The sequence below is a fragment of the Typopeltis vanoorti genome, chromosome 15 (assembly GCF_054136105.1).
Source record: "Typopeltis vanoorti isolate ZY-2024b chromosome 15, IOZ_Tvanoo_1.0, whole genome shotgun sequence".
NCBI lineage: Eukaryota > Metazoa > Arthropoda > Arachnida > Uropygi > Thelyphonidae > Typopeltis > Typopeltis vanoorti.
The window spans coordinates 472594-499003 of NC_143563.1; the positions used below are offsets into that span (position 1 = coordinate 472594).

The 26410-nt window shown below is 34.2% G+C and overlaps 1 protein-coding gene and 1 non-coding gene across 3 annotated transcripts in view; one reads left to right on the forward strand and one right to left on the reverse strand.

Moving 5' to 3' along the window:
• LOC150098289 (PIH1 domain-containing protein 1-like) overlaps nt 1-26410 on the forward strand; it is a 212335-nt gene that overhangs the window by 122442 nt on the left and 63483 nt on the right. For both annotated transcript variants that reach the window (XM_090405512.1, XM_090405514.1), the window contains exon 5: nt 1476-1572. In XM_090405512.1, coding sequence (XP_090261638.1) covers nt 1476-1572 — 97 coding nt within the window. The remainder of the gene's footprint in view (nt 1-1475; nt 1573-26410) is intronic.
• TRNAI-AAU (transfer RNA isoleucine (anticodon AAU)) lies at nt 13877-13949 on the reverse strand. The gene has a single exon. It is a non-coding gene; the product is annotated as a tRNA-Ile (tRNA).

The window sequence follows — 26410 nt, forward strand, 5'->3', positions numbered from 1 at the left end:
AAAAAAAATCCCGAGTCTAAAATTAAAATTATATAAAACAATTATTATCCCAGTGGCTATTTATGCTTCAGAAGCCTGGAGATTAACTCAACAACCAATCAAGAAACTTCAAGCATCTGAAATGCCTCAGAAAAATTAATAACACCCACTGGATGCAACACAAGACTAATGATCAAGTCAGAACAGATTTAGACTTCCCAGATAATATAATAGACACAATCATTAAGCATCAGCTGAGATGGTTTTTTCATATTCAGAGAATGGCCCCCTCATAGACTCCCATATTTAGCTCTGAATGGATATATCGGAAGAAAAAGACCTAGAGGCAGACCAAGAAGTACTTGGATAAAGTTGCTGAAAGAACATTCACATCTACCCAGCTATAGAGTCGTGATTGAGATGGCTAAAGATCGCGATAAGTGGAGAACCTTTCTTCTTAGTGGACTCAACCCATTACCAATTGGATGAGATGATGATTGTTCACTAGTCAAAGTCTATTTTTCCCAACACTTGTTAGCTATGCGAGTCTTTTAAGCAGAATGCCTCCCCACATCAAACCCAAGCACAGCCATATCTATCCCTTTCAAGAACATTTTCGCAATGGTAAGGAGTACTACTTTCACACCAGATCAAGTGTCGTCTAGAATTGGAGGGATGACTAAACAAATTCTCATCCTCTGTAAAGAGTACATTATTCCTTTGGTGGCTTGTCCAATATTTAATTTTACATAACCACTGAAAACATGCTTTATAATGCATTGTAGATAAAGAGACACGGGCATTCATACATATATGCCTACTTGTCGCAGATGTCTTGCCACAGTATGTCTAGATATCCGTGTACCTGTGCTTAAATGGAGCCAACTTGCAAACTCTCTTCCTGTGGTGTGTCAATTATGTTTTGCTGTTATAATCAAAAATCTATCTTCATACTCTGTGGTAGAGTGGACAACCTCTTAGCAAATGTCTGGAACACATTCCATTGGTTTGATACGTAGCCCAGAGCCTGGATACAATGTGAGATCCCAAACTCTCTGGCAATATCAGTAATTTTGCAGCTTTCTTCAAGTATACAATAATTCTTCCCCACATGATGGCATCTAGATGATGTCTTTGAAACATTGCAGGACACCCAAGTTTGCAAATTTATTCCTTTGCGAAAAGAACTTCCTTCAAACGCAGTTCACTTAGCATAGCCTTTTGCCTTTTATCCTATTGAGTGCTACCATGCAACCCTTTCGCACCAATTTGAAAATTTGAATCTGTACCCTCTTTCTACTCAGAATCATTAGTTATACAAATTGCCACAAGCTAATTCATCTGAATTTGCAGTTGTAATCTTCAGAAATAGTGTTTGTCCTTAGGTTTTGGACACCTATGTATGTATGTATGTATAAAACAATTTTTTTCTCATAAAAAGTTTTCTCAGATTAAATTATATATATATATATATACTTTTTTTTTTTTCAATCTAGATTTATGTTTAATTCTGAAAGGAAAAAAGTATCATGGAAAAATGCATCCACATCTTATTAAGAAAAGGCTAAATCCCCTTATTACAGAAATAAAAAGGTATGTGCCTATTATTACTGTTATTAATATACATATTCAATAGAAAGTTAGTCATTTTGCTATATTTATTCAATTAGTTTACTTAAAAGCACTGCTTTTGATATCACAACAAAAGAATTTTGGTGTTCTTTTTATGTTTTTTATACTGATCCCATACACAAGGGCTAGAAAAACCACTGAGCACCATATGAGGATTGAAAAAGAAGTTTATTGACATTTTTTTTTAGAGAGTTATAGATTGTAGTTGTTTGGGAATACTTCATATGGAAGGCTTCAGAGATAGACGAAATAAAAGAGAAAGAGAAGAAACATTTGTTACGTTTACAGTTGCACTGAAAAGAGATGCTAAGCAGCCACTGCTTTTGTTTAAACAGGTACAGCAGAAAGGAGGAATGATGGCTGCCAGTTCATTTAAGCAGTGACCATGGAAATGCCTGTAGAATAGACACAGTGCCAAAACATTGCATCTGTGAGGTAGAAATTGAAGTGAGTCTATAAGGGAAGGATCATCTATGAGCCAAATTGTTCTCTGGACAGCATCCAGAATTTTTAGTGAAGTTTAGGTACACTACCTCAAAAACGTGATAGTATTTTAAGGATGGGCAGGTTTGGGATTTGTTTTATAGTTAGGTGGGTAAAAAATAGCTTCTTGATGGCAAGAAAATAGTTTTTTTAGATTTTAATGAAGCAGTTGATCTGATGTGTTTATGCCAGGAGAAGCTGAAAATAAATGTCAGATCAAGCTGAGAGAGAGAGAAATTTGATCCTGTCTGGTGATTTGTGTATTGTTGACAGTAGGATAAGTGAGCTGAAATTCCTTTTGCAAGAGAAAAGCATTGTCATATATCACAAAGGCAGAGTTTGCCATCCTTTTATTATTATTATTATTTTATTATTGTTAGCATCTGACCTCCATGGAGTCAAAGACTCATCATGGGGGGTACAGACTATCATACATAGTGACCATCCGACTTTGCCTTAAACTAGTTCAGTGTCTCCACATTTGCAACACATTATGACAATGTATCGCACTCACGACCACTCTCCATGTAAAGAACTTACTCTTCACTCCTCTGTTCACACCCTCATACAGCTTCCAGGGATGGCCTCTTGTTCTATCCCCCCCCCCTCATTCTGTGAAAAATCTCTTCCATGTCAACCTGATAACCTAGCTTTATGTGTCAATCATATAACCCCCCCCCCTTCCCTCCTCCTATTCATGAGGCTTTGCAATTTACATTCTCTCAATCTGTTTCTTGAACTCCATATTCCAGTAACCACTGACCACCTTTGTGAATCTTCTCTGGACGCTTTCTAAAATATCCTTGTCACGATGCAAATCTGGTGACGAAATCTGTGCACAATAATCCATATAAAGCCTGATCAAGGCCTTATACAATAGCATCATGACCACTTTATTTCCGCATTATCCAATGTGACGTCTTCACAACTTATGCAGTGTTTGTGGCCCTAAATTTCAGGTCCTCCTCCTCCACCACTTCCAGATCTCTCATCTCCTCTACCTCCTTTAATCTCCCTACCAACCAAGGTGGATGAAGTAGTCAGACCAACCTAGCATTTTTCATGGATCAAACCTCACCAACATTCTACCTTTTATCACATAATTACCCTCATCTGCTATTAATCCCTTAACAGTGAAATTAGCAGATAAACTGGAATTAAACAACCTTCTTGTCACTTGACTTAAAGTGTTCTGTGTTACTTGTAATTTCCTTTACTGTCCTTTGATATTTGACCTTTTTTTTTGCTGCACTGTTTATTGTGTCTCTTCCCAAAAATAAACATGAATTTCACTCGTGCGAAAATAAATAATCAATCCTGAAATGACCAGAGATCAGCCTTTTCAGTTAGTGTATTTAGTAGTAGCAAATTTGCTATCTTTTTATTCTTCATATCAGTGTAATGGAAGATGATAATTTATGTTCTTTCATTTTACTAACAATGCAGAAGTTTTTTTTTTTTTTTTGTGAAATTTTCAAATGTTTGTTTGCATTGAAAATTATTTTGTTAAATATTTATAATTTTTTAAATAACATTTATTGAAATAAATATGACCTTTTACTTTCTTTCCTAGCAAAATACCATTATATGGATCATCACACTTCAGTTTTAGAATTTTTTTTTTTGTTTGTTTGTTTTCATGAAAAATAAATGATGTTAATTTCAAATTCTGAGAGTGTTTTTTTTTTTAATATCAAAAATTTATATCCTGTGATATTTCAGCAGGGGCTGTTCACCTTCATCTTTTGCTTAAAATTGCAACAGATGATTTTTCCCCTTTTTTTTTTTTGGCTGCACATCACTATAGTATCCTGTCTTTAACCACTGTAGATATGTTGAAAATATATGGACTATATGGACCATTTCAAAATTTATGCTCAGTTTGAAGATTTTCAACTGCACATCCCTCCTTCTCCTCTCCTGGAACTGAATTACATAATTACTCTGTCTGAATTTCTACTGATTTGAAAGTTTTCACAAACAATATCCAAAATCTATTACTTCATTTTACTGTTTTTGAAAAAATAAAGCAATAATATTGTCATATCCATAAGCAAGTACTTCCGATTCCAGACTAATTCTCTGTAATCTAAAATTAGCTGTCTGCTGAAATTATTCCAAGTTTTAGAATCACTAGCTATATTTTTAGCATGTAAAACTCTATATGGATGCCACAAAAAAGAAAGTTCAGTAGTACTAGTTCTTAAAATGTTTTTAAAAACACCTATAAAATGTAAAATGCCAGCGGTTGGCTGAGTGGTTAGCGTATCTGCTCTCCAGCTAAAATGCTGTGGGTTTGAATCCCACCATGGGCATGGATGTTTTTTGATTGTCTGTGAAAATACCAGTAGTGGCAGTGGGTCGTAGATGGCATTAGTGTAGATGATGATAGTAGTTGCAGTTTGCTGTAGTTGGTGGTTTGAGTTGTAAGAGACAGAGAGTTGTAGAGTAGGTGCCTTCCCTCAATGAGTATTTGGACTCCTTGGAGGTGTCATGTAATAATAATAATAATAATAATAAATTGTTTATATTTATGATACAAAAACATTCAGTAGTGTTTTTTTTTTCTTTCTTTTTTAAATCTACATATACTCTTTCTACTGCTGCTGGTTGCTATTTCTGAAATAACCTATCTTAGAAATACTTGATAATAATTCTCTCAGCTAGAGGAAAAGGCTAAAGGCTTAAATTATTTTCACTGCTATTGAGAAAGACAAGAGAGAACACTTCTCCAGAAGTCACACTAGATAGCCTCAGACAGTAGTGCAGAATACATCTGGAATGTCATGTTTCATTTTCAAATGTTGATTTCTTTTATAGGCTGATACAGTTTTTATGCCAAAATAATTTCTTAATTTATAATAATCACACTTTCACTTTTATTATCAAAAATTATGTAATACAATTATCTTGGGAAAAAAAAGGATGTGAATTCTTTAAAAAAAGATGCATATGTGTTACATAATTTTTAAAATTTTTGGGTGGATTATCGACCTATTCATCCTGCAGATATATCAGAGAATTTTTCAAAATCGTTCACAGGACAATTGTTACAAATGTAAATCACTTGGGGAACATGTTCATTCATTTTAGTGTAAAATAGCTGTAAAGTATAGCTATTCTAACAATGCCACATATCTAAACTAGAAGAATGTGTCTTGTCAAAATGTGCAGTGATTTCTTCTTTTTACTGCACGAAAAAGAACAGATAATAATAGTAAGAAGTAATTACTGGTTATCAGATGTTCTGTTGGAAAAAATAGCAAGAAAACAATCATGTGCACTTTCTTTTCAAAACACAAAAAGTTCTTTCTTTTTGTGTTTTGAAAAGAAAGTGCACATGATTGTTTTCTTGCTATTTTTTCCAACAGAACATCTGATAACTGGTAATTAGCTTACGGAATTAACAACGCATATAAAAGATATTAATTAAGGGTAACTTTAATGAATAACTTCAATTCGGCAACATCACATTGCCATCTTCAGGAACATAAAAATATGGTATGTGCATGCAGGCACTAACAAAAGCAAATGAGGACGAAGGCAAGAAACTAATATTGTTCCTAAAGTCCTAATGGTGCCCTCTGGCAGGCTAATTTGGTTGTCTTGGCCATTGGGCTGAAGTTCTCATAATGTAAGTCTCCCAAATTTGGGGTATTTCATGCACCCAAATTTGTTGAGGTTTGGAACGTTTTTTAGAGCTGCTGATGATTCCTTGAATAATCTTTCGTACTTAAACTTGCTGCGGTGTATTATTTTAGTTCCAACAAATTCTATGGTAGGTAGGTATCTAAGGCATGGTCTGCCAGCCCAGAGTTGCTGTACTGGTGAAACCGGATGTAGTCTCTGTGTTCTGAAATCCTGATATTTGCTGTCCTGCCTGTTTGGCCAGAGTAGGACAGTTTGCAGCTGCAAGGGACCTGGTATACATCAGGTAGGTCTAGGGGAAGTGGTTGGTCTTTGGTAGAGCAGATAAGGGCTGCCAACTTTTTATATGGTTGTCGCGACATTGTTCTCTTGATGTTCGAATCCGCCATCTTGTTAAAAGTCACTTTGATAAAATAAAGGAAAACTAATTGTAAATTGATCACTGATCTAAGGGTAGAGAAATTTCTATTATACTGCGCCACTTTATCCTTAGATAAGTCTATATGAAATAGTAGGATCCATTCAAAATTAGTTAGCAGTCTTTTCATTCATTCAGGCCAAAGTATTTATTTTCTCTCTTTGGGATTCCCGCTAGATTCGAATTTTTGTGAACTGTGCAGTAAAAAGAATTTCAGGCAAATACAACAGTTAGGTTAACAAATAAAGCATTTAATATAGGTCATATAACACTTACCTAAATTTTACTTCTAATTTTAAACAATAGAAATAAGTCAAACATTAAGTCAAGTCAATTACATTAGCACAATCTTCCAAGTCTTCACATACACCTTCTTAGCTTCTGGGTTATAAAGTTTTTACACTTAATGAATATAATAGAACATCCTATCTAATTAGTTTTCACACATTTTTCAGTCATGCTGTAAGTTCAAAATATTACAGGATCTAATAGCTGAAAATATCTTTCAAACAATTCCTATCTCCAACTCTCAATCACGAAGGGTTTCCACAGTTAAAGTTAATAATTCACTATGATAGACCTTACCAGAAATGGTTCCTAGAACATCTATTATGTTGTGAGCAAACTTCTGGAATTTACTTATCACACTTAAAGAATAAAAACACATCTACAAAACTTATCCGCAGTTATACTTAAAGCACTATTAATTACGCTTCAGAATTCTTGACATCACTTAGGGCACTTCAACTATCCTTATTACCACTCATAAATTAATTAAAACGCTGTGAGGTTCTCTTTAGGGCAAATCGGAAATAAGCTGCAATACTAGATCAGCTGGATTTATTCAGAATTTTTCCTTGAATGTTCAGCTTTTTACTTTATCTGATTGTAGCTATAATTTTCCTTCTATTATTACTGCTGATTTCAATTTCAGCTAACTATAAAATTCGTTACGTTCTTGCTCACTTATAAAAATTATCCACTTAACTCCTACCCTTAAGAACCTTTTATTTACTTCTACTTCTTTAGTTTATCACCTTACTTCCTTTTACTTCCATGTTTCCGTCCTCTCTCCTTACTTTTTATATATATCTTTTTTTTAATTCTCTCTTTAGCCCACGCTCTGTTCCACTCGCACTCATTTATTTCACGTGTCTCCATGACAACAGACAAACATAAACATTCTTGCCAATGTTAGACAAGGCTATACTACTACATTGAGTCATTACATACCGTTAAGCTTTATACACAAATAGGAATAATTGGAATATTTGCTTTTCAATAAATGCATAGTTAATATTGCGAATATAAGTTTCTATAATATTGACATAACAATAAATAAAATAGCTTAATAATATTTAATACAGAATCTATTTACCATTAACACATTTCTTTGATTAAATAATTAAATAATTGATATAATTAAGGTAGTTATATGATATCAAATTATATTTACGTTATTTACATTAAATAATATTTACAAATGCAGCCTTTGTGATGGAAAATCATGTTGGATTCTGAATCAAATAACATTTATTCTATTTTCTACATAATTAGAATCCAACATGGTTTATAACAAGAAGTCAGGTCATATTTTTTGACGATATTGGTTATTTTCTCAGAGGTGCTCTGGATATAGGGGATGGTGATGGATTTGGTGTAATCTTTATTGTGGAGGTGGGGAGGGGGGGTTGTGGTTTACTGTTCTACATTATGAGAGAAGGTCACTACCCAGACTGGTTTCAACTTTTATTGAGGTCTCATCAGTGAGTAGGTAGACCTAGTTAATACCAAGTTTGTAGCAAACTGATGAGACCTCAATCAAGGTTGAAACTGGTCTGGGTAGTGACCTTCTCTCATAATGTAGAACAGTAATACAGCTCCTAGGAGCTAAGTTAACATTATGGATAAATACCAAGAATAATTATCGGAGCTTGCTCCACCCTTACTATGAGTTGCCTCAGCTTGTACTACCAAATGGGTCAGGTGCTGCACTATCCAGGTATTTGCTTACGCTTGGAATCGCCGAACTTTATATAGTTTCTATATTTGGCATAAAACTCTTTGAGTTTCTTATTCAGCTAAGAAACAATTGGGATGTAATATTCCTTAACTTAAATAAGTTCATGTCGCCGAATTGAAGCCTTTGGCTCTTCATATAATTAGTAATATACCAATCTCATTCTTTTTTAGAAATTAGAGCTCTTTCCTATGCAAAACAAACGTGTTTCACAGATATGTGGTCCATAATTATGCCTCTAAAGCAGATGTGAGGCAAGTGCAACAATTTTCTTCTGTTAGAAAACCTAAATTTGAAAGCTATGTAGTGCTATGAGAACTTTCATCACGACTTTTCAACTGAAAATTAGTTAGACAGTCTCATATTGAGATAATGGTTTTCCCTTACCAGGAAGTCATGTTTTTCAGCAAACAGGCAAAACACTGGAAAATATCAAACACACAATGTACCTGCCTCATATTTACATCATCATCATCATCATCAAATTCCTGCCATGTACCCTCAAGGGGTGTACAGGATATGACAGTACTACATGAAAAAAATTACATCATTACTAACTTCCTATCTACAATTTTCCTCCAAATCAGTCTGTTACTTGTCAAGACTCCAACATTATCAGATCTTATATTTCTATCATCTAAGGCACTTTGTACCGTATCAATCCACCTATATCTTGGTCTTCCTCTGGGTCGTTTTCCTGCCAACCTGGCAGAGAACACTTGTTTTGCTAATCTTTCCTCTCCCATTCTATTTAAGTTACCATACCATCTGAGATTAGCTCTGCTAACGCATTCCTGGATGCTGACAATGTCAAGTTCTTTCCTAATATCCTCATTTTTAATATGATATTGCCATTGATGCCATCTGTTCACGCCTCTAATCTTTCTCAGGACTCTCATATCTGCAGTCTCTAGTCTTTGGTCAAGTGTTTTACTTCTGACCCAGCTCTCAGATCCATAAGTTAAAACTGGTTTGAACACAGTCTTGTATACAGCTAATTTAGTGTTCCGACTAATTTCTTTCTTATTCCATATGAATTTATTCAATTGACTTCCCACGATACCAGCTTTGCTGATTCTGTTGTCTATTTCTATATTTAGTTTACCATCTTCAGTAAAAATTGTGCCTAAGTGGCTGAAATGTTTTACTTGTTCCACAGGTTCTCCATTCACAACACAGTTGACATTTTCAATGATTCTGCCTATTTTCATTGTCTTTGTCTTTTTATTGCTGACCTTCATACCATATCTATTACAACAGCTATTCAATTTAGTCAGAGAATCTTGCAGACTTGTAGCGGATTTATTTAGAAGTATAACATCATCCGCATAAAGCAAAGAGCTGACATTAACATCTCCAATTTTGATATCAGGTTTAATACCACATTCCTTCATAATGTGATCCATATAGATAATGAATAACAGAGGGGATAATGTACATCCTTGTCTCACACCAGATTTAACATTAAACCATTTTCCTGTACTTCCTTCAATTCTAACTGCTGACTCACAACTCAAATAAAGACTAAGTATTGCTTGATATAATACCCCATTGACACCATATAACTGCAGCGTATTGAATAGCTTCTCTCTTGGCACCTTGTCATATGCCATTTCCAAATCGACAAAACTTAAATACAGATCTTTGTTATATTCCCATGCTTTCTCGACTATTTGTCGTAAAGTGAAGATCTGATCCTGACACCCTCTATTTGGCCTGAATCCAGCTTGTTCTTCACCAAGCTTTTCTTCCACAATTCTTCTCAACCGTTTCTCAAGTATACTTGCATAGATCTTGCCAGGAACACTCAGTAGGGAAATACCTCTGTAATTCTCACATTCAGTTTTATTTCCCTTTTTATATATGGGTACTATGAGAGCTCTACTCCAATCATCGGGAATTCGTCCCTCTGTCCAGGCTTTCTGAACTATGCAGTGCAGCCACTGTAAGACTCTTATACCACCATACTTCAGCATTTCTGGTCGAATATCATCTACTCCTGTTGCCTTTCCACATTTCAAGCCTTTGATGGCTTTTTCTACTTCAAGTATGGATATGTATTCCTGACTGGTCAGTGTTTTTTTATCACTGTGCTGTCATCACTGCTTGTTTCATTTAGCAGTTTTTCAAAGTAATTACTCCATACTTCAAGGATATCTTTTTCTCCTGTTTTCATTTCACCTTTATCATCTCTAATTCCTTTTACAGCACTCTTTCCTCCATTCCTAAGCTTCTTCAACAACCTCCAGAATATTTTGCCACCTTCTTGATATTTATTTTCTATATTCTTGCCAAAGTCCTCCCATGACTTTTGTTTAGCTAGTTTTACACACTGTTTAGCTTTCTTACATTTGTCTCTGTATTCTGTAAGAGTAAAAGCTGACTTATTTGCCAGGAACTTTTGATATGCTTTCTTCTTTTCCTTCACTGCCTCTTTAACTTCCTGTGTCCACCAGGGAGTTCTGATTTTTTTATCTTTGCACACAACCTCACCACATGCCTCTCTGGCAGAATCAATCAATGTTTCCTTCAGAGTTTGCCACTGAATCTCCAAGGTTTGATTCCTGTTCTCAAACTCTTTCATTTTCTTTTCAATAATATTTCTGTATTTTAGTCTACAGTTTACATCTGAGAGCTGCTCAACTTTTATTCGCTTTAAAACTTTCTTACATGTTATTCTTTTCAATATGAAATTCAATTTTATCCTGCTCAAGACTAAATAGTGATCACTTCCAATTTCAAATCCTCTGTACACTCTGGTGTCCTGCACCAGGGAGAAAACATCACTATCAACAATAACATAGTCAATGAGACTTTTCTTATTCCTAGCCTCATATTTACTTCTACCATAATTCCTATCAAAACAAAATCATGGCTTTAGTTGAAATCATTTTCCTGATTTGAGATAAGTAAGTTTGGGTAGCCAACTGGAGAGGGTCGCTTCTTTTTAACTAAGTGGCTGTGGATTAGAATCCTCAATACTGGCACAAATGCTTAAGAAAATATTTAGGTGGGTAGATTAATTTAGTTCTGTAAATAGCATAGTGCAAGGACATCACCCAGTTTATTGGAGGCTTGAAAAGCACGTTTAGTCTTATATCTGATGTTAATTACCCTATATATAGCATTAATGCATTATAGAATTCCAAACCTTACGGTTGTGGACAGAAAAAAGAAGAAGAAAGTGTTTGCACCTAGAAGGCACGTGTCCTGATGGTCCTCCCTATTTTTACGTTATTCCCTCAAAGTGCTATTTTTAGCCACTTCGAGATGAACAGTATATTATTCTGTGTGTTATAAAAACAACTTAAATTCCTAAGAGGAATTGGAAACAGTACAGGCAGGCATCTTTCTATCTGTATTTGTAATCTGGAAAAGGACTGTTTTGATAGCCCTGAAGGAAGGCATTTTTGTTTTCATACTGTTCCAAATTTATATATCTTAAACAGTATGCAACACTCTAAAACAAGGGTGAATGCACAAAGCAGTTTTACATTCAGGACTTCCACATTATTCTCTCCTTTCTGATTTTTTTTTTTTTTTTTTTATAAGCAGACATAATATTTTTTTTTTTTTTTAAGCTGTGGGTGATAACGCTTCTGGGAAATGGTTAGAGTTAGCAGTGCTGAACCACAAATGATAGCCACTGATCACACCTGTAGGTTGTTGCATGCACATACAGTAATGAGTTTGTCTTTCTTGAAGCCATGCTTCTCTGTGGATTCCATTGATGGATTGTGCAGTGAAGACAGCAGAAAAACATCTTGTTTTGTCTCTCCAACATATTGCAAAAACTTTCCCCCGCTGATAAGCTTGGATTTCCCCTTAGAGTTTTCTTGATGCCATAATGGTTAGAGTTAGCAGTACTGAACCACAAAAGGATTACCTATTTTCCTGCTTCCTGCAGAAGGAGCATAAATTTGTAGCAATGCTTTTGCAATTTCTACTCTGTAATCTAGATATGTTTAGACTTATATTTCTAGATATGGTAGACTTATATTTCTTCTTGTACAGGGGAAAACTGTTCCTAATAATAAAATCCAATATATATCCAAACACTTTTTTTGTTAATATTTTTTATGTTATGTCCTCATGTTGTGTCCACTTTTTTGCATTTATGGTACAATGACTATCTCTACGATGCTGTAAAAGCAAATCAGCAAGTTCAAGACACATATAGTCGTTATCCATTGTAACTCAGTAACCTTTCCTCAGTGAGTAATCTAAACTCCAAATGTCTTTCTGTCAAACTTGCACTTTACACCACACTGCCTCATAACCATTACCACTGTTGCCCTCTTTCATGTCTACCTTATGTGGACATAATTCCCCTGCTATTATCAGCCCCCCCCCCCACCTCCCTTCTTGCTTGTCCTTTCTATCCTCACAAAAAACACTGTATCCTTCCATTTCTCTTTCCATTAGCATATCATCTTCATTTGACCATATTTCACTTATTCCAACAATTTTTGAGGCAAATGAACTTGAATCAGTGAAACCATTTCGTCTCCCTTATTTCTGATACTTCTGGCATTTGTAAATAAACATATCAGTTCACCTTTATGTCTATAACCAGTCATACCCAAGCCACTTGTGGTTGTAATTTCCCCACCACACCTACCCTTGCCTAATCACCTCACCACTTACCATGTGTATCCTCAGTCTCAACTTCCCCACCCACATGCCAATCTATTCCATTTCCATGCTGATCACTCCTATACATATACATTCACTACTCCTTCCAACATCTACTCTCCCCCATGCCATGTCTCCCTGTCCACCTGGGTTTATATCTCCTCCCCCGTTTCCCTATTCCTCTTGCATTTCTGTTGTCTTCTCTTCAAAACCACTCACTCTACTGATCTTTCACTTCATCTCTTCCTTCTGATCTCTTGCTTACACCATTCACTGCTCTTCCATCTAGCAACAGTTGCTCCAGGGCACTCACTCACTCCAAAGCCATTCAAATGTAGTCCATGTCCGTATAATTCCATTCTTTCATCCTGTATAATCCCTCAAAAACATGTCATACATCCATAAACTGTACTCTCTTGTCCTTACACAGTTCCTCTAGCATACCATTCATGATTCTGACTCTCCATCTGAACTCATCATCATTCCTCAGCAACACACTGACAACCTTTCCCACTATACTGTTATCGTTCACTCTTCTCAATAACCTCCTGATATTCGTTCTTACATTCTCCTTGTATTCACTTAAATCATTTTAAGTGAACATAAGTGTCCCCACAACCACCATTAATTCTCTTGCTTGTTTCCTCCTCAAGTCCAAAGCATGAATTATGTTGTTCATTTTCTCTCCTGGACAGCAGACCTTGTGGACTCTCTCACTGATCAATCCTATAACCATGGAATCTCAATACACTGCTATTCTTGAATCACTCATCATCTCTTTATTATCATTATTATTATTATTATTATTATGACACCTCCAGGGAGTCCAAAGACTCATCGAAAAAGGGCAACTACTCTACAACTCGCCTGTCTCCACCCTCAATCCACCAACTACAATAAACCGCAACAACACCGACGCCATCTACCTCCCACCACCACTAGTATTTCACAGACAATCACAAACATTGCCTACGTCGGGATTCAAACTGGTATCCCGCCCTAAGCATGGCTGGAGAGAGGATATACTAACCACTCGGCCAACTAGGCTGGCAAAACAAATTCGTGCTTGTCAGGGATTGAACCTGGGACCTTCCGCATATTAGGTGGATGTGATAACCACTACACCACAAGCACACTAACACATTTTTCTCTAACACTCTTTCACTAACACATTTTTCTCTAACATTCTTTTTATATGAATGGAAATGGCCACACCGTTTTTCTTTCATTCTGTTAAAAATGAAAGTGTTCTTTTGAACACTTTCATTTGTTTTCACTAAATATCTTGTCATTTGGATTGATGGTGGACAGTAGTCTGAGAAATTTGGGTTTCTCTCAAAAAAAATCCAAATTGCATGGGTAAGTGATGAGTTAACATTAATCATTAACATAACATAATTTATGTTAATGATTTTATCACAGATGTTGGTAAAGTGGATATGAGGGTGGTGTTATTTTTTTTAATTTTTTTTTTTATTTTGTGAGGATTCTGTCATGTTTTATATTTTGTGCTTGGTCTGTCTTTTTTGTTGAATTGGTTTTTGAGGTATATTTGTTTTAGTCTCAGTGTCGTTGTTAATAATTTTCATATTAAAACATCATCAGATTCCTGACATGTACCCTCAAGGGGCGTACTGGATATGATAGTCATCATATGTTACGCTTTTGTGCAGGCCTACACATTTTACTGTGTAAGCTTTCGTAACCGATAATCCCGCAGAAGTAGATGAGATTTGTGATCTTGGAGTGTTGGTGACAGTGGACCAAAGTTCCAAGAGCACATTGTATGTGTTGCAAAGACTACACATTATATTGCTGCTATGATGAAAAGTACTTCAACATGTAGGGATAAGGAGGCGGTGATTCTATATAAGGCTTTTATCAGACCACATATGGACTGTTGTGCTCAGATTTGGTATCTAGTGTTCATTGTGATGTAGAAACACCAGAGAGGGTCTAAAGACAAATAACCAAAGTGATATTGGGACTCGGGAATGTTGATGATGAAGAGCGTTTGAGAGAATGTGGATTACAGAGGTTGGTGGATAGGAAGAAAAAAGGAGATGTAATAGGGACATTCATGTTGGTTAAAGGATTCTATCAGATTAATACAAAAGAAATTATAAAAGAACGAGGGGGTCATCCCTGGTAGTTGTATAGGGATGTGGTGAAGAAGGGAGTGAGGAGTAGATTTTTTACACAGAGTTGTTAGTAAGTGGAATGAGCCTGAGTGCATTGTGAGTGCAGGTGGTGTAAATAACTTCAGACTCATTACAATAGATGTGTTGCATTGAGTGGGACTCCCACAATGAGTCTGACTCCATAAGGTTACCAATAATAATAATTAGAAGACGCTGCTTGTTCAGTTCTGCGGTAGGCATGGATATTTGTGAATATTCTAAACTTTGCAATTGGATCATCAGTTTCCTTCTTGATTGACAGATGAGTAGATGGTAGATGAGTTGGATAGTTGGTAGATGAGTTTCATCACATTTACTCTCGTATTACTCTCACACATGAAAAACAGAAGGGCCTTCTTCTGTTTCCTCAGGTTATTGGTTGTTGAGTAGCATGGACTATTGATAGTGGTCTTCTGTTTTGTGTTGTTAGTGTAACTGTTTGGTGGGTTCATCCATTTTTGATGTCACTCATGTATTGAGCGTCTTGATCTCCTTCTACTAGTCTTCCCTCCATCATTCCCTCAATCAAATTTGTAGTCCAGTCTGAGTGTCTTAATAAGTATCCTGTCATGTTATTTTTTATTTTTTTAATGTATATAGTATGTCTTTTTTTTCTTCTGCCTTTCTTTAATAATACTTCATTTGTAACTTTTTCTCTCCATGCAATCTTCAGCATTCAGAATCAACACCACATCTCGAATGCTAGCAGTCTCTTTTTTGGAGAATTCGTGTCTCAGATCCATAGAGGGCCACACTCCAGGCAAAGCTTTTAATAAAATGCTTCTTTGTTCTGAACAATATACTCTTTGATGTTAATAGTATTTGTTTCTTGTTAAATGCTGTTTTTGCTTCTGCTATTCTTGTTCTCCCATCTGATATTATTGGACTTCCTAGGTAGGTAAATTCTTTATAGAAAATTATGGAGACAACTACCGTGTTTGAGCAAAACTTTAGTTTAATATGAACACGACGTTTCAACCTTCATATCAAAGTCATCATCTGGAGCATAGGTTCCCAAAGTGGGCGCTGAAGCCTTCTGGGGGGGGGGCTATAGTGGGATCAGAAGCATTTGGGGGCGTTCAGGCAGTCTAGGGTTCGGTGGCTCTTTATAGAAGAAATTAATAATATATATTTAAAAATTAATTATTTTTGTGATTTTGTGATTAGATAATTATTTAAAATAAAATTTAAATATTGCATTTTAATTCATTTTATGCCCGTCTTACACGATCAATTTTTTTATCAATTTTCTATTTCAATTATTTAATCATTTGAAAATTTACCATGTCAGATAGAAATAGATGTCAATTTTCTATGTCAATGAGAAAATAGAGCATGTATATAAGTGTATATAATAGATTATGTTTACAGTAGCAAATATATTCATTTCATTTCATTTCAAAATATATATAAAATATATAAAACCACTTTTCTAATTGATTTGTACAAAAATAAACCCAATTTTATATAATTTAATATTATGAGTAAAAATAATAATGGCAAGAAAGAAATAAAATCGTAAATTTTAGTTAGCCTAGTTATTACTAACTTATATTGCTAACTAGAGAGAAAAAACAAAGCAAATATTATTTGAAACTTATTATACTGTTTTCTGTGGTTATGTTTTGTAGGTTTGTTGTTTATATCTTGTGTAATTATTTTATTTATTAATTATTATTTATAATTATTCGGACAATGTCGTGGTCGGACGAACAAAATATGCTTGCATGCAAAATAAAAAATTGAACGTGTCATACAGGATACTTTAACTTCTATTTTTTATATACTTAAAAAATTTATTCATTTTTGCTATTGTAAAAATTGATCGTGCCATACAGGCTTTAGTCTATCCATGCAGCAGACAAGTCTTAACTAGTAGTATGTTGGTCAACTGTTACGTAGGTAATTCACTCAATTCAGCATGTTTTGACAGGAATATGGGTGCTTGCAGTGACTTGTTCAAAGCACGAATACGATGGTATCACAAACAAGTCAATGCATACAAGTCGATTTGGACTGGATTTCAAATCTATAAATACCAGTGGTTTAGGAATAAGTTTCATTATTTTTTGTGTGCTTTGCCAACAATCATCAGTCAAAAGTGTGACAGATAAGTGGAGTCATACAAAGTGTAAATTAAATCTTTTATTTTGTGAATATTTTTGCAAATTTTATTACTTCATTATGTCTGAATATAAGAAGAAATGTCGACAGTACAGTATTGAGTATTTGAAATATGGTTTTATTCAGTCTCCTATGAACCAGTTATTACCCATGTGCTTGATTTGCCAAAAAAGTGTTTTCAAATGAAGCAATGAATATCATCGGATATCATCAGGAAAATTCCTTTGAGCAATAATTCAGTGCAAAGAAGAATCGATGAAATGGCTGAAGACGTTGAAAAATCATTGTGCGATTATTTGAAGACATGCCAATTTTCCATTCAACTTGATGAATCAACTCTCCCAAATAATGAACCACTACTCTTATCATACATACGATTCATAAAAGAAGAAAAAGTTTGTCAAGAATTATTATTTGCTAAAAACTTGGAAGAGGATACAAAGGGAGAATCTATGTTTAATATCATGAATAAATTTTTTCAAGAAAAAGACATTCCTATTCATAATATTTTGGTATTGCTTGTACATTTGGTACAAGCAGTACCAAATGTACTCGCTATATATTGTGTTCTTCATCGTCAACATTTGGTTGCGAAAAATTTAAGTGAACAACTGCACACGTCACTCCATTACATTATTAGAGTAGTCAACAAGATTAGAAGCAATTCATTGAGTGACAGATTGTTTAGCCAACTTTGTAGTGAAAACAATGAAGATTTCAATCGTTTGCTGCTTCACACAGAAGTTTGCTGGCTTTCAAAAGGTATTTGTCTGAATTGATTTTACAATTTGTTTGATTCAGTACTAGAGTTCCTAGAAAACAGAGACGATATACAGATAATTGCATTTCCATCTTATTTGGCTGAGCGTGGGTTTAGTGCTGTATGAATTTACTATCTGTACAATCAGTTATATACAATCGGTTCAAAAGGAACCGATTGCATATAACTGAGCATGGCGATTTACGATTGTTTTTAATGAAAGTTGAACCCGATATTAACAAACTTTTAAAAATGCGCCAGGCTCATCCTTCACATTAATTTGTTATTTTTTCTTTGTATTTTTACTTTGTAAGTTCGAAATAAACCATTTAATACATTTGATGGTGTTTTAATTATTACAATAAGATTCTTACTAATGTAATGCACTCTCTTAATATGTATTCTGAATTTTCATATTTAAACCATTGTATGAAACTTCACATTAATTTGTTATTTTTGTTTTGTATTTTTACTTTATAAGTTAGAAATAAACAATTTTGTAATATATTTAATTGAAGCTTTTGGCTCTTCATTATAATTAGATATTTAATGGTGTTTTAATTATTACAATAAGATTCTTACTAATTCAATGCAATATCTTAATTGTATTCCACATTTTCATATTTAAACCATTGTATGAAACTGTGCATAATGTTATTCGAGCATACATTTTACAATCTTTACATATGGGCTGCATTTCGATAATAACTGTGTTCAAGATGAAGCACATATTGACCACTTCTTTTTAAAAATGTAACGCCATAAGCAGTAATGTATCATTAGTTGCTATTTACGTCAAAATTATCAAACGGCTTCAACGTGGAAAACTGTTATAATGGGGGGCGTTACAACAGAGAAACAAGCTATGCTAAAATCTACATGGTTTGTAAAGTTACTGACTAACTGTTACAACAATTATTGGCCTGAAAAAAAACCTTGACTACATCAAGCTAGAGTCCTATTATTATTATTATCTGTTGGGTTACAAAATTAAATTGGGCTGGAGAGCAACGTGTTTATATATATATATAAAATAAACAAATAAAAAAACTGTGATTATACATATAAATTTCAACCAATTAGTATGGAATAGTTTCATTAAAAGCTGAAAATTGCTTAAAGTCCTAAGGTATACTAGATACTAAGTAGGCTGAATATGTGCCATCTAAATTCTTGGAATTTTTATGCCGCCATTATTGTTGAGATTAGGGTGCTTAATTTGAATTTCACTGGCTTCTTTAAATTTTATTTCATACCAGGTTTTTGTATGATGTAAAGAGCAGATACTTTTCAGTTTGGTGTAGGGTGTTGAGAGCATGATCTGAGAGGCCTGCTTCACCAAAATTGTTATATTTAATGTCTTTTGTGTTCTTTTTTATGTATAGGGATTGTATGTCCAGTTTTACCAATATAAGGTAAGTTACAGGTGCAGTAGATGCAATAAACTCCAGGATGTGCCAATGGGAGGAGAGGATCCTTAGAGGAGTTGAATATGTTTTTTTAATTTTATAGGTGGTTTAAAAGTGGCATTGAGATTATAATGGTGTAGGATTCTATTGATTTTTTCTGATAACCCTTTAATGAATGGGATGGCTATGGTTTTTCTGTAATCTATATTCTTTTTTGATGAGGTTTATGAAGAACTTTATTAATAGTATAATTTTTGTTATAGCCATTATTTATAAATGTGTTGCTAATAATCTTGTTTAAGAGATTGTTGATTAGAGCAAATTGTTATAGCTCTGTTTTTAAGGATGTTAATGACTCCAAATTTTTGCGATGGGTGGTGATATGAGTTAGCATGTATATATTGGCCAGTATGTGTCGGTTTGCAGTAAATCATGCCTGAGGGAAGACATGTGACCAGCACATCCAGGAACGGGAGCGAATTCTGATTTTCAATTTCGATAGTAAACTGTATGCGTTCATGTTGTTTGTTCAGGTGGCTGAGGAATGTGTTTAAAGTTTGTCGACCGTGTGGCCAGATAACGAAAACATCATCAACGTATCTAAGCCACACTGTAGGTTTTAGCGTAAAGGAATCAAGAGCACTTTGCTCAAAAGCTTCCATATAAAAGTAAGCAATTGATGGGGGAGGGGTAGTGGTGAGCCTATGGCCGTATCTTCTTTTTGTAATTAAAATTTATTTTGCCACACAAAGTAACCGGAATGTAGTACATGGACAAAGAGGGCCGTAATGTTGGGCGGAAATTTGTTCGGTAGGAGAATTGTGTCACTGATTGGGACATTTGTGAAAAGGGTAGAAACGTCAAAACTGACTAATAAATCATCTTTGCCGAATGTTATGTTTTTAATTTTGTTTATAAAGTGTTGTGTGTTCTTTATATGGGGGGGGGGGGGGGAATGACCTACCAACTCCTTGAGTGTTGACGCTAATTTCTTGGCTAGATGATAATTAGGGCTGTCTATTCCTTCAACTATTGGCCGAAGTGGAAGAACGCTTTGTTTGTGTACTTTAGGAACACTATATATTCTGGGAGAACGGGCTAATGGGGTATAAGTTTTTTAACAGTGTCTGACATCCAAGAAGTGACAGACTTAAGTAATTTCTTAGGTTTTTTCCTTTATTCTGTTAGTTGAATTATAGTTTACAAGCTGATAGGTGCTGTTATTGGAGACTAGTTGATTCATCTGTTGGATGTAAGTTGATCTGTCAAGGATGATAGTGGCATTATCTTTGTCCGATTTTGTTATAATTATATCTTGATTAGCTTTTAATGACTTGATTGCTGCTAGTTCTGTTTTTGTAAGATTGCTATATAAAGTTTTCTTTTTATTCAGAACATTGCTGGTTTCTAACCAAATTTTATCAGCTATATTAATAGGAAGAGACTTAATGCCTCTTTCTGTGTGGTATATAAAATCCAGTTTATTAACAGTTCTAGGTGCTACTGTGAAGTTAAGGCCTTTATCAAGTAATGCAAGTTGACCGTTATTTAAGGTGTGGCTTAATAAATTGATCACATGACTATTGCTTGCAGGTGGTTGGTCGCTCCTTGTCTCACTTGTTTGTTGTTCACCGTTGGAGTTGTCTCCATAATTTTCCATAATGTATTCTGATCACCATATAAGCATGAAAGAAAAGTAGGCAAATTCTTTTACTTGCAATAATCTTTTCCCATCTGTTGTGACAATTATGATTAGCTCTTCATCCCTGGTACATTTCATTACTTTTATTTTATTTTATTTTATTTTATTTCTAATTGATTTTCATTTTGCATCTTTCATTTAAGAGTTTATTCATCTCTGCAAGTGATTCTTGTAGCTCTTTTTCATTTTCTGCTATTAAAACTACATTGTCTGCAAATCGTATTTTATTATAAAGTCTGTTATTAATTTTTTTCTTTGAATTCCTTCAGAGCCCCTTCAATGTAAATGTTAAAAAGTAATGGCAAGAGTCCATACCCTTGTCTAATGCCATTTCTTATTTTAACTTCTTTCCTTTGTTTTCCTATGACTACAGTTTGATTTTAATATAGTCAATAAATTAGTCTTCTGTTATTGTAATCTATCTTCAGATTTTTGTGGACTCTGAACATTATATTGGAGCCAATGTTGTCAAAAGATTTTTCGATATCAATGAATGTTATGAGCTGGGAGTGTTTCAGTTTTTTAAGAGCCTTACGAAATTCAGACTTCAAGACAAATAGTTCTTTCTCATCTTCCTCTTGGAGCAATTTATCTAATTTCTCTCCTCTATAAAGTTCTTCAGTGTATTGCACCTGTCTTTGTGTTATTTCATAATCTTCAATTAGCACTTTTCCATCCTTACTCTTGATTGTGTTCAGTGTCTTTATCAGTTCTCTGACTCTACTCATGTTAATATTGATTGCATTGCATGTTTGTTCAATCCATTTTTCTTTTGTCTTCTTGGCTTCTCTGTTCACCATGTTTCTATATTTTCTATACTCTTCTTGGTTTTTTTGAATTTCTGCACTTTCTTCTTTGTGTCATTAGTTCTAATATTTCTCCGGTGATCCATAGCTTGTATTGTATTTTTTCTTCTTTTCAAAAGTGTTTTTCTACAGCTTTATTTATTTCTCTCTTTAGAGATTCCCACTTTTCATTAATTTCGTTTCCATGATGCTTCTGGAAATTATCAATTTGTCTGTTTCTTCTTTAAAGTCTTGTAGGCATTTATATCATTTTTTGTTTGGCTTGTTTATGCATGATTTCTTCAATCATAAATAACATGTCATGATGACTGGGATATGGTTAGTGTTCACATGTAATCAAGGATAACTTTTATAAATTTTCACCTGGTTATGATATTTTGTTTTGGATGATTACATAGTCTGGTTGATATCGTTCTGTGTTGTGTTGCCTTGCAATCCATGTATCTTTTTTCTCTTTGGCTATTCAAATAGTATATTTGCAATAGTTAAGTTGTGGCATTACAGAATTCAACAAGTCTTTCCGCTCTGCCATTCTGTTTGCCTAGTCCAAATTTGCCAATAATCTTTTCCTCTTCTTCCTCTCCAACAACTGCATTACAATCTCCCATCAAGATCAAGTTTTCTTAATCATTTATTCTCATCAGTACTTCTTCATTCTCTTCATATCCTTTTATTTCCTCATTGTGTTATCTTGTTGTTGACTTGTATATCTGCCATTATATCTCCAAATGGTCTTAATCTTATGTCCTAATTTCGTATTTACCACGAATCCAACACCTGGTATGTCATTTGGTGAACCTGAGTAGATCATTCTGTAATATCCACTGTCTGGCCATCTTACCTCACTAACTTCAAGAATGTGAATATTCAATTGTCTCATTTCCATCTTTAAGTTTTCTAGTTTTCCATATTGCTTCGTAAATCTCATGTTCTAAGTACCTAGTTTGCAGGGATTTTTCTGGTTGACAGCCTGAGACACCTAGCACTGATTTCTCTCCTACTGGGGACATTCCTCCAATTCTCAGAAGAGCTGGTTCCGTTACTTGGCAATCCTTTAGTTAGCTTCCATGCTGTGTAGTCTTGGGAAAATAATGTTTGATTCCGATTTCCTTTCACCTTGCAGTGATGTAGCCATTAAAGATTTCCATTGTCCATGCCTGCATTTGTCTGGGTTTGAGCCTTGCCGAATTTTCATTCAGCAAGGCTCAATCCAGTACTGGTAGCATTACTACTCACCTAGGGTTTTGTGAGGTTGTAAATTGAGCAGAGTTGCCATCTCTGTTTCCCCACACTCTGGTAGCAACTACTGCTGTTGGTCCATGACTGCTTGTCACAGAGACCTCTGCTTATGTTTCAGCTAACTTCCATATCTGGAGACCATTCCACTATCTGCCGAGGGATTCACTCTGATGCATTTTACAGCACTTTTTTCCATTTCTAAAGTTTTTCAATAGCCTTCAGAATGTTTTGCCACCTTCCTGATATTTATCTTTTATGTTCTTACCAGACAAAAGTTTTCACCTGATGTTAGTTACCCATTTTTACACACATTACTTCACTTTCTTACATTTTTCTCCTCGGTGAAAAATGTAAGCATGATGTCTGCTAGGAACTTTTGATACACTTTCTTCCTTTACAGAACTCCTCTCTGCTTCCTGAGTCCACTTCGAAGTTTTAATTTTGCTTTCCTTACAAACAAGTTCCTCACATGCCTCTGGCTAAATCAATCAATGTTTTGTTTAAATCCTGCTACTGACTCTTTAAGGTTTTATTTTTGTTTTCAAACCCTTTCAACTTGTCTTACATAACAATTTTGTATTTGTCAGTCCATAGTTCATGTCTGAAAGCTGCTTAACCTCCCTGCCTGACAAGGTGGATGAAATAGTGAGACCAAATTGCACCTATTATCCATGTTATTCAATAGGTGTTACAGAATCGTATCCAGATTTAGGTGGACGTCAATAGACATCGTGGTCAGTTGGGGGGGGGGTTAAATTCCTTGTTCTTAAAACTTTTATATGTTTTCTTTCAGAATGAAATTTTAATCTGCTCAAAACTAAAAAAAAAATAAAATTTCACTTCCTGTTTGAAATCTCTTGTAGTGCCTACAGTGAAAAGACATCACTATCAGCATATATAGGCATTTCTTATTTCTTGTGTCTTCTTTCCATGTGAATTTATGCACATCTCTATTTTAGATCATGATAATTATTGCTAATTCATGTCCTGAATAGAAATTTGGCAGGGATTTATCATTAGAGATATGCTGAATATTTAGTTTTGCTTCAGTATTAAATATATTTTATATATTTATAAAATTGCAAAGGAAAAAACTACAAAGCATACCCTATTTGATCACAAAAGAAACAAAGAAATTCTGGCAGAATTAAACCAAGAACCAGTAATAGAAAAATAAAAATATAAACATAAATGGATAGAACACGTTCAAAGAATGAAAACACAAAACATTTACCAAAACAAGCCTTAAAGTTCAAGCCATTGGGAAAAAGAAAACCAGGACATCCTCTTAAACGATTCAACGATAACTTCTAAGGGCTGGAACAGGCCATGCTAGGCCTAAATTCTTGATACGCATGATGATGATAATGATGGTTTAATATATTTTTCAAATAGTCAGCCTTCGGCTTGCCAAGCAGAAAATTTTCAGTTATATGGATAATGATGCATGTAACACTTTATGTTTTCAGTGTTTTGGCCTATTTTCATTGTCACTGTGTTTTTATTATTGATTTTCATGCAAATTTATTACAACAGTTATTCAATTCAATTCCAGCATAGTTGACCTAGTGGTTAGCATATTCCGACCTACAGGTCGCAGGTTCAAATTCTGCCTTGGGCATGGATGTTTGTGATTGTCTTTAGGTGGTAGATGAATTTCATCACCCAGTGTGAGACCATTATCCCACTTATTGGAGGCCTGAAGTAGCTTGGAAAAGTTCCATTTTGTTTCTAGAGCAGGATTTCCAGACTATATAAAAATAAGTAAAAAATTATAAAAAAAAATATATAAAATTGATAAAATGGGAAAAAAATTATCCATAGCTCACCAACAGTACAAAAGTACTATAGGTTTACTAATAATTTTTCATAGGTGGGAACCACATTGAAAAAAAAAAAAAAAAATAGTCAGCAAATCGAATGCTTCAAATGTGTCCTGGATTTATTTATAAGTAAAACATCATCTTTATAAAGTAAAGAACTGAAATTAACATTTTCAATTTTCATATGAGGTTTTATACCACTTTCTTTCATAATGTGATCCATATAAATGATGAATAATAGTGGAAGTAATGTACACCCTTGTCTAATACCTGATTTAACATCAAACTTTCTTGTACCCCTTTCCATTCTAACTACATTCGAATACAGATTAAGAATTCCTTCATATAATGTCCCATTTATGCCATATAACTGTAGCGATTTGAGCAGCTTTCATTTTTGCATCTTCTCATAAACCTTTTCCAGATCTACGAATCTTAAACGTAGATCCTTGTTATATTCCCATGGTTTCTCAATAATATTTTGTCTTTAAGTGAAAAACTGATCCTAACAACCTCTGTTTGGTCTAAATCCAACTTGTTCTTCTCTAAGTCTCCATTCTGTAATTTTTCTGAGCTTTTTCTCAAGTATGTTTGCATAAATCTTAACAAGAACACTCATCAGGAAAATTCCTCTGTAATTCTCATATTCAGTTTTATTTCCTTTATTTGATACTTTATTTGAAAAGGTTACATTATTTCTACAGTTAGATCCAAGATTGGAGCTAGTCATTTTTTGAAGTCACAAAAAATTGATTATTAAACGCATTCTAATTAATGAGAAATCTGATTTTCAGAAATGTTAAAAATCATAATAGTGAAAAGTAAATGTAAATGATGGCAGCATTTTGACGCTTCCTGTTTGAAATCCATGCACTCAAAATCAGCTTCAGTAAAACATTAATAATGAGATGATATATAATTCAATAAAACGCTGTTTAAAAAACTGGTGATCTTATCCATATGAAGGCATGAATGGAAAATCACATTGCATTGCTCATTTTGAGTATCATAACAAGAAAATTTCCTTTGGCCGCACTACTAGTGTATACACAAAAAAAAATTTTTTTTCAGAAAGAAATGTTTAGGAAGAAACCAGAAATAGAGTTCTTCTAAAAAATGGGGGGGGGGGGGATGCAGTACCTTTTTATATATTCACAGTTTATTGCAACTTTATTTTGATTATCAAATCCATAATTACTGTATGTTTAACAATTCAAAGATCAAAATTCCATTAATATATGTTTATTTTTTTATTTAAGAAAATAAGAGAAATGCTTTTTTCCCCTTATTTTTATGCTTTGTTCTTTTCTTTTTTAAATAAAAAAAAAATAAATGTTCCTCTTCAATTTAAATCACTTTCATTAAATTTAAGGACTAATTTTTTTATTTTTTTTTATGTGGTTTATGTTATTAGATGAAATATTACCACATCCATAATTTAATTTGGTATATGCTTCAGCTGAAAATTTGCTGCTTTAATCAAATTGGAAACCAAATATTTGGTATTCTTTTTTTATAGTGCCAAATCGCATCCCTGCTTATCATTGTTATT